The 9,752-nt window shown below is 39.4% G+C and overlaps 1 protein-coding gene across 1 annotated transcript in view; it reads left to right on the top strand.

The window, feature by feature from the left end:
• Nucleotides 1-710: 710 nt before the first annotated feature.
• Nucleotides 711-9,752, top strand: part of CHMP2B (charged multivesicular body protein 2B) — a 28,980-nt gene continuing 19,938 nt past the window's right edge. The window contains exon 1 of the mRNA XM_003255138.3: nt 711-1,004. Coding sequence (XP_003255186.1) covers nt 971-1,004 — 34 coding nt within the window. The 5' untranslated portion in view covers nt 711-970. The remainder of the gene's footprint in view (nt 1,005-9,752) is intronic.

The raw sequence follows: 9,752 nt of genomic DNA, 5'->3' as shown, positions 1-9,752 counted from the left end.
CTGATTCATGATTTACAAGAAATCAAGAAATAGAGTTGGAGACATTTAGACCAGCCTACAAATTTGTGTGTGTGTGTGTTTTAATGTTTCCAGGCAAGAACCTAAACAAAAAGTGTAGCATTAAGAAACTTCCCTTCGTCCCCGAGACCCCCCAACTTTAGACACTGGATCCCCGGAGACCCACGCTGGGTCGTCGGAGTCTGGGGCCGGGGGCGGCAGGTGAACGGCTAGGGTCCCGCAGGGGTCTGCGCGGGTGAGGGGAGGTCGCCGAGCCAGTCAGTGCCGAAAGGACCGTGAACTCCAGGGGCCAACAATCACCGGGTACGGAACTCAACGTTTCCGCCAGTTCCTGGACTTACTCGAGTAAAAAGAAACAAACAAACAACAACAACAAAAATACTAACAGCAATGGGACTGTAATAAATCAACTCGGAGCGGGTGCAGGCGGTTCCGGGACAACCCACACTTAGTCTAGGAGCCCGGAGATCCCTCATCCAGCTTTCCCCGGGGCAAGGGGTTAAGCGCTAAGCAAGGCTGATCACTGTCCTCAATCATCACCGAACCCGCGCACAGAAGCCGTGGCTCCACGCTCTCCTGTCCCCGCCAGCCCCACACTCGCCCCACTGCCACTCCGCGCGCAAGAGGAACTGGCAGCCGCGGACGGGAGGAAATCGGCCGCGGCTTCAAACACCGTAGTGCGCAGGCGCCATACACAACGCGCAGGCGCCGCCTAGAAGTGACTTCTCCAAAAAGTGTCTTAGTTCCCGGTCACCTGAGCTCCGGGTGACGCGGCTCCGGTAGCTGCGGATACACGGCTTCCGCGGGTCCTGCCTGGAGACCCCGACCTCCTCCTGCTGTCTCTCCGCTCCGCCACCCCGAACCCGCCAAGGTCCTGTCCTTTTCCTCCTGTCCTTTGCCAGCGTTGGGTCGGACCGGGCCGAGCCGGGCCGCCCGGGCGCGGTCTTTAACCATGGCGTCCCTCTTCAAGAAGAAAACCGTGGATGGTGAGTTCCAGGCCGGGCTGAAGGGGCCCAGCTCTGCGTTTTCCCGGTGTCTTTCGAGGCCTGTTGGCTGCGATTCTGCCTGCTGTCCCTGGAGGCGGGGCTGGATCAGGTGGTCCCACAGGTGACCGCCCTCGCTGCACCACTTCTCTGCCTCCCTCTTGCTTCTGACTCACCTCACCTTAGGCTCACCTAGGCAGTCTGGTTGCTTCCCTATCCTCACACTTCCCCCACCCTCGGGTTTTCCTCAGCAGGATCCTGAGCTTTTCGAGGAGGCTAGCGGGGTGCTGCTGGCACTTGAGTGTCAGTAGACTTGGAGATCTGATGGATTTCTTGTTGGTTTCCTCTGCTTCGATTGTTGCTCTTCAGTTGGGCGATGTACTACTTGTAGGCATCCAGACAAGAAACTGGCAGTCTCGGAATGGGGAGGGGAGGGGATAACAGGCTCCAGTTAGGAAATGAAGTTGGGTCTGGGTCAGTTGCTTCTTTAAGAACACCCCATCAGTAAAGAGATGTGAAACAAATGCTTTTTTGATTAACCCCAGTAGAAAAATAAACCCAAGGGAAGTGCCCAGATTTAGTTTTCAAAATGGATTTTTCTCCCTTATGATTATTTTTTGCCAACTAAAGTAAGAGATGGGGTATATATTGTCTTCATAGAAGTTTAACATGTAAAGATACTTGTGTTGTTTCCCGCATTTAGCTTAGTATCATCTTAAGAGGGGAAAAAAGTGAATGTAAAGGAATGTACAAGTTTTATGGTGCTCATATGCGATGCCTATAATGTGTTTATATAACACTTGATGTTTTCATTGACTGGTACCAGGAATTAAATTCATTCAAGTTATTTAAAAATTGCATTCCCCATTATATGTTTAGTCTAGATTGTTGCTGGTTCAACCAAAGAATCACTTCTTTGTAAAGGTCTAATTCTGCCACAAAAGGAGCAGTGGTAGCTAGACAGTGATTGGTACAAATAGGGTGCTCAGTCCAGACCTGGAAGTAACTCCTTCATTCCTTTGTGTTGACTATTCCAATGCCAGCAAAATTATTTTGGGGAGGATAACGAAGAAGTCATCTCTGCCGTGCTGCTGTACTCTTCATTTCAACACATAATCTACTTTACCTCTAATTTATCAGATGACATAATACCTTTTTCCTTACTCTGGGTGACTGAACATTTTTTTGATTTATTGACTTTTTGTTAAGTACCATTTGCAATACCTGGAATAACTACCAACTTGGTATATAAGGTGATACAATGATGTGAAATGGATTTTATGTGTGCTTTTCATGAGAATGCTGCTTAATCTTTAATATGGCACTTTATTTTTTCAGTGTTTTAGCTGCCACTGTTGTGAGCTTCACTTATTTTACAGTACTCCAGGGAGTGGGGGTGGGGGAACGATTTATTTTCTTTTTGCTTGAGTTTTATATAGTTACAGGTTTTTTTGTTGTTTAGTTTTATAAGGTGAGAATTTACTAAATGGAGGAAAAATGGTTTCATCTCCCTTACTGTGATGTTACAATTAGAGTTAATTTTTTTTTAACAATAAAAGCCAAACATACTAGTTTTAATCGCCTAATACCTGTCAAATATTTTAAAAGACATAAATCTCAGTTCTGTGCTTCCTGGTGCTTTTGGAAATCTAGTGACTATTGTACTTGAAGTGTAGAGGAGAGAAAAAAAAGACAATGGGGATGTGCATTGAGTGTTTAGCTGTATACTCATTTGCAGTAAATTCTTCCAAGAAATAATGTTTTTGCTGAATAGACTTATTTGTAAAAGAAAGTCTTAAGGACTCTTGCTAGGAACTATGCCACTAAATTAACCATATGTGCAATTTCCAAATGTAAATTTGGCCAGCAGGTACATTTACTATAAACTACCAAGATGCATACTTGATGTTTTCTTACATTATTGTGTCAATTCCAATCATTTACTGACATCTTAATAAATAGATCTGTATTTTCGTTATTTTGATATAGAGCTTTACTTTTTTTATTCCCTGTTTTATTGAAAGGAAGGTTTTTTTTGTTTTATCTAAAAGGTGACAGCATTCTTCTTGGTAATGAGGCTGTATATTATGAATATGAAATTTAATGTATTTTTATTTCTCTCAGATCGTTGAATTGATCATGAGCTCTTTTATTGTATGCTGACTTTTAAATCTGTTCCAGCAGTAATGAAATTCTGATATATAAGGGAAATATGTACCTGCCTATACATCTGGGGAATAATTGAATCTTTTTTTCTGTTTGGATTGGCTGGAAGAGTTATATACTGTATCATTAAAGACTACTGCACATGTAAATTAAAAAGGAAGACAACATTACAGCACTTATTACTATTCAGAGTTATGTTTAATTCATTTTTGACACAAAGATGAACAAGTCTCTGCAGTGTATACTTTGCTAAAGAAATTAATGAGAGGTCTACCTCAAGAGAAGGGAAGGATTCTTTGGAATTTGAAATTACAGTTGAGTACTACTTGGTTTTCCTTTTACCTGTGTAAGGATATACATATATGTAGTGTATTATGTTTACCTACAGTGTTTATTTTCCCCCTTTGTAGATTAATAGTGACCTATTTACGGAAGCTAATTATGAACCTGTAAATCAGGATCCCACTAGGACTTGTCACAGATGCACAACTGAACATGCTTAAAAATGAAGTTCTTTAAACACTATATAATTTTTGTCTTTTAACCTCAGTAAAGGCAAATTTGACTAAGCCAACACTGTGCTCAGCATTGTGCATGCAGTGTCTTATTTCTCATAAAACCTATAAGTACTCATATAACATCCTTATAAAATGAGAAGAGCAAAGGACTAAGTCATGTGTTCAAGATCATACAGCTATTAAGTGTCAGAACTAGGACCTCATCCCTTTGAGTATTATTATTACTTTTTTCTTATTAGAGATTGATACATGACACAGTTTAATTTTGCTCTTATCAAGCACATGGAATTCTCAACTTTTGGTAGATACCATGCAACATTTACATTCTTTCTGGAACCAGACTTTTCTTTTGGAATTAGTGGTAGAACTTTACTTTCTAATGGTGATGGAACTGGAAATAACCCACTCCTGACTCTCCCTGGAGACAGCATTTCTTCGAAAGTATGGCCAGTTTCTTTTTGCTTTTCATCTAAACCTTTTGAAGGAGTAGTGATGTCTTATCTCCACTTCTTTACTTAACAGACTGCCTCCCCCACCTTACAGCAGTTTGCCTTGCATGGCATGTAATGAGATATTGCTTAGATCATCGGTAACTTCTAGATTGTCAAATATAATGGCCATTATTAGTGATCATCTCTTGGGCCTATGTTTTGCATTTGATCCTGATAATTAATTTATTCTCTGAAATTCCCTCTCTTAACTTCCAAGACATAACACTCTCTTAATTTTCCTCAAATTCCTCTGACCACTCCTTTCTTTCTTCTTTCCATATTTATTTTATTTTATTTTATTTTTCTTAAACCTACCCGTTATATGTTAGTGTTCTTGGTTCCATCCTACGCTACCACCGTTCTAACTGCATTCTCTCCCTGCATGATCTTATTTACTCCTATTTTAATTATAACTTAAGTACTGATGGATCCCAAATTTGTGTCTCTAGATGTATTTTTGAGTTTCAGGCCAGATGTCCAACAATTTGCTGAGTATCTGTACCTAGGTGTCTCACAGTACCTCAAACTCAAGATCCCAAACAGAACTCATCATCATATCCTTTGAGGTATCCTCTTCCAGGGTTGACAGTGCTTGATGTTGCCCTCCACCATCAACTAATTACCAAGTCCTGCTTCTTTCGCTTCTTAAATATTGGACACATAGGATCTTCCTCTCTGTGTCTGCAACTCTTTGCTCTATTCAGATCCTACTTACCTTGCACTTTACGATATCACTTTTTTGCTTTTCTTTCCTGTAGCTTCATAGCCCTTAAATCCTTCATCCACAAAGTTGGGTATGTGATTGTAACTTGAACCTAAATCTGACTATGTTACTCCTCAGTGTAAACCCCTTTATGAAATCTCTGGCACCAACAGGATCCACTGTGAGTGTTTTAATAATGCATGTATGGCTCTCCTTGAACTGGCCCTTCCCTTTCTTTCTAGCCACGTCTCTGGACATTTTAGTGTCCAGCAGCACTGTTCTTCTGTTCATTGTTATCTCCCATACTCTTTCTCACCCTGACATATTTTTTGCTTTTGATGCCCTTATGCCTAGAATTCCCTTTTTCTCTTCCTCTAGCTAAGCTGAACTATCCTAGGTTTATTTCTTCTCAAAGTCTCTATGAAGTACCTCACTCCTTGTGTTCCCCTTTTGTGGCATTTCTTTCTGACTTGGATTCACTAGAACCATAGTAGACCCTCCTGCACTTTCAAAGTTGGATGATGCTTATTCTGAGTCTCTTCTACATTCCATATTTGTAAGAGGCTTCAGAGTCTTCAGCAGAAATGAAAATACATCTGCAAGAGTTTCTAATTTAGAGATTAAATATCTAAAATAGTATCATTTACTAACCAAAGTAGTGTTACAATGGCTTGGAAGAGTCTGGATCCACACTTTGCCACCCACTGTGGACTTTAGTGCAAGTTAGAGGTAATCTGAAGAACACTACAGAGAGAAGAGGAACAAAGCTTCTTGGCTTTTGCCTCATTGGGATGATATTTGTATATGCTAGTTGTCTAGAGTTCAGAAACTGTGAGGTTTTGACTAAGTTGAGATAAATCCCCTGTCAGTGTATCAGTTGTGATGCCACATTTCTGATGTTAAAAGGAAATAAAACGGAATACCCTTCAGAAACATTTTTTCTGTATTCCAGAATAAAATACACCATTCTCAGGGTGGTACCTGCAGAATTCAGATCTTTCCCAGGATGCTGTGTGTCCCTTTAGTGCTCCTTATTCTGGATATTTAAAAAACTCAAATTTTACTTTCTACTTAACCGCTACATTCTTGACATACCAAAGAAAAATAATTGAACATGGGATTGAGGAACACAGTATACTCTTCTGAGCATTTTCTTAGAAAAACATTCTCCCTACTTTTAGAACAGATATTTCTGTAGGAAAAATGTGTTCCCTCTGTACTTCTGCATCCCCGGCATGACACCAAAGACAGACATTTCCTTTCTGGCTACCATTTCCTATCTTCAGGTCCATTGGCCTGTGAGGCTTTTCTTCCAGGACACATTGCCTCTCATTCTCTCATTTATCTAAGAGGAAAAATGCACTTTGACAGTTTTCTGAACTGAAGTTTTATTGATGGTGTTACTGAAGCCTTTGCCGTTGAGGACCAAACGAGACTCAAAAGTCTACTGACATGTGCCCATCTCAAAACCTTCTTTTAGCTCTTGAAAACCACTGGCATTTTTATGTTTATAAATTGGTTCACATGAATTCCACAGGGCTTGAGTGACTTTTGAGAATTACTAGTAGGAGAAAAAAATTATTTTTGCTACTGCATATGCTACTCTAGGGCTTGGCTTGACTCCCCAATTTCTCTTCAGTATTTTGCCTCTTCCAAGTCCTGCTGTTTTTCTACTTAAACCTGGTTCTTAAGTCGGTTGGCTCTCTTGACGATGTAGAGGCAGAATAAAGCTGTTGGCATGATCCCCCTTTGTTCTTTTTGTTTTCTATAGTTGCCTTTTTTTTCCTTTTTACCATGTATTAGAACTGATTAGTTAAGCTGATAATATTTGTCCCGAGTGTCAGATATACCATTCCCAAAACCTGAGAAGCAAATTTAGTTTGCATATCAAATTCTAATTACTTTGTACCCACTCTCACTGTCATTTTCCTTCTGCAGTTGAGTAAATCTTGTTCCTAGAACCAGAACTTTCTAGATAGTGACCTTTAATATTTATTTTTAATGCCTTAGCTTTTGAGTTTGTCATATTTTTGCAGTTTTTTTCTCTTCATCAAGTCAAGATGAAACATCCTCACATAGCCAGGACTTCATTTCACTTTACTGTTCATTGGCAAGCTCCATCATGCCTAGTTAGCTGAATTGACGCTCACTCTGGGCTTTTCTTATATCCATAGCACAATCAGGGTTTGTCCAGTGCTGTTACCGGTGTCACAGTGCTCACTGTTCCCACTGACACTAGCTGTTACAGAGCTTGCAGGTAAAGTCTAAAGTAGAAGCTACCTCTTCCCTGGAGATCTTGATACCTTAAAACCAGTTAATGGAGATTATAAAGTAGGATATGGGAACGTTTTGTTTCTATCTCAATTGATATGATGATTAGGTTTAGAGTAACTGATAGGCAATCAAATCACATAGATAAAAATGTATTTTCTCAAAAGGAATACATTTAATAGTAGGAAATTTGGCTTATTAGATTAAAAAGTCTGTTATGACCTTATAGTGAAAAACACAGCATACAGTATAGTGGCTACTTGTCTATGGATCAGCTTGAATCCTGCTGACCGGTGGTGATTTGCATACTGTCCCGGCATTCTTGAGGCATTCATCCTGAATTGCCTTGCAAACTTGAGATAGCTCCCGACATTCCCCCAAAAGAAAGACACTTTAAATAGTATTACTCACAAATTAATGAATGTCCATATTTATACTTGATAATTACTTTTTGCTTTTATCCTCAAATGTACAAATTATATCTAAACTAATGGTAGGGAGGACAGGCATGATTCAAGTTGGAGCTTGGCCTCCAACCCCAAGTAGAGAATTCTGGTGAGCTAGACTGGACCACATGGGAGACCTTTTTTGTTTTGTTTTTAGTTTTTATTTTTTGACTTTTTATTTTTTGTGAGCAGATAAACCATATTGACTCAGAATCAAAAAAGGCAGAAACACCTGTGTCTCTTAAGTCCAAGACTTAAGTCTATGATCTTATCACTCTACTGTAGACCTGTGTATTTCCTTCAGTAAGAAGAACCTGCAAGACTTGAGATAGGCTTTTAATGCCCAGAGTGGAGCTGGCCTGGATGGCCTTTTCTAAGTGGTGTGCTGGGCACGGGCGAAGAGAGGGTGGTGGATGAATCAAGCTTCCAGACCCTTTTCATCTCACTGAATGGTAAGAGAGAGAATATACCATATCATATCCATGTACCTTTGGCATTTTTACAGTGTGAAGTTTTCTATTACCACCTATTATGATGTCTTTGCAACAAACCACAAGGTAGATGAAGTCCTAGAGAATGAAAAATTCAGTGCATGCCTTTATCTGCCTGAAGAAAGAAGCAGAGGATAGACAGGAGTCAAGCACTCCATCTCTCTTGGGTGGTAACAGTACCCTGTACATGTTTCTGTCATGATCTTGCCTCACATTGAAAAATGGGGAAAGTAGCAAGTTATAAGGAAAATAGCCAATTATTTCAGTGTTCCACATTTCCATTGTAGAAAGCTACCTATCATATTTCAGATTTTACTATTGTTAAATTATCTTTTTTGACAACTGATTTGTTTTACATTTTAAAGACGTGTTAAATATGCCTGCAAGAGGAATCCTTTCATATTTCAATGTATATGTTTGTACTCCCATAGATCGCTAGTAAGTGTGATATATTACAATGCTATTTGCATGAAGAAAGGTGGGACTACAAACAAGCAAATAAATAAATATATGTATCCCCTTCTCTTAAAGAGATTGTAATCTTGGGATGGAATCATACCTACTAAGAAATAAATCTAGTGGATAATAAATTTGGCTGTAAAAACATTAAAATTGCCTCAGACTGTTCTCATATTATTCCTTCTGAATTATCTAGAAGACCAAATTATTAAATGTGGATTTAATATATTGTTTTAAAAAGAGAAATTTGTTAGTTTTATAGTATATTTCTATTGTTTCATAAGAAAATGTTTTATTGTCTTTTCCTACTTACCATAATATGTTTTAAACTGTTGTGATTATGTTTTAGTATGTAACATTAGCTGCTCTGAGTTTATAGCTTAGAACTGTTTAAATATTAATAGGCCTATTAACAACTGTGAGACTGTGGAATATGCAGTAGTTAATTTTCTTTATTTTTCCTTTTATGATATACAGTGACTGTTATGATACATATAGTTACATTAAATTTAGAAAAGTGAAATCAAACTGTTTTAATTCAATTGCATATTTTGTTGAATTCTCATGTAATAATACTTGTTTTTCAGTAAAGATGGCTATATCTAGCCTTGACTCTGATTCTCAGACACCTATTGGGTGTTCAGCAATTCAGTTCAGTTCTGACAGTAATTATCTAGAGTTAGGGCAGACCCTATAGGTAAAAGACAGTCCCAGAAGACTGCCCTACTTTAGATGCCACTTGAAAGACCCAGGTTGCCACCAGTACTTCTGACTGACCAGGTTTTCCTACAACTTCATCTTCAACTTTGATAATTCACTAGGACAATTCTTAGAACTCATCAGAGTGCTTTATTTACTGTTACTGGTTTATTTTAAAGTATACTATTAGTAATAGCCAAATGGAAGTGATCCATAGGTCAAGGGTCTAGGGTGGAGGACAGAGCTCCCATGCCCTCTCTGGGTGTGCCATCTTCCTAGCATATCAGTGTGTTCACCAATTGAGAGGTTCTCTGAATCTCTTAGTTAAGGTTTTTTAATAACCTAATCTCAAGCACCCACCTCTCCTGACATATGGGGGTGGGGTTAAAAGTTCCCACCCTTCAGTCAAGTGTTTGGTCTTTCTGGTGACCAACCTCATTCTGAGGCTATCAGCTGCCTCCCACACCTACCCCATGTACTCAGATACGGTACAAAGAAGCTTGTTGT

The sequence above is a fragment of the Nomascus leucogenys genome, chromosome 21 (assembly GCF_006542625.1).
Source record: "Nomascus leucogenys isolate Asia chromosome 21, Asia_NLE_v1, whole genome shotgun sequence".
Lineage (NCBI taxonomy): Eukaryota > Metazoa > Chordata > Mammalia > Primates > Hylobatidae > Nomascus > Nomascus leucogenys.
Note: the sequence above shows the minus strand (reverse complement) of the source record. Positions and strands in the feature narration are given on the sequence as shown.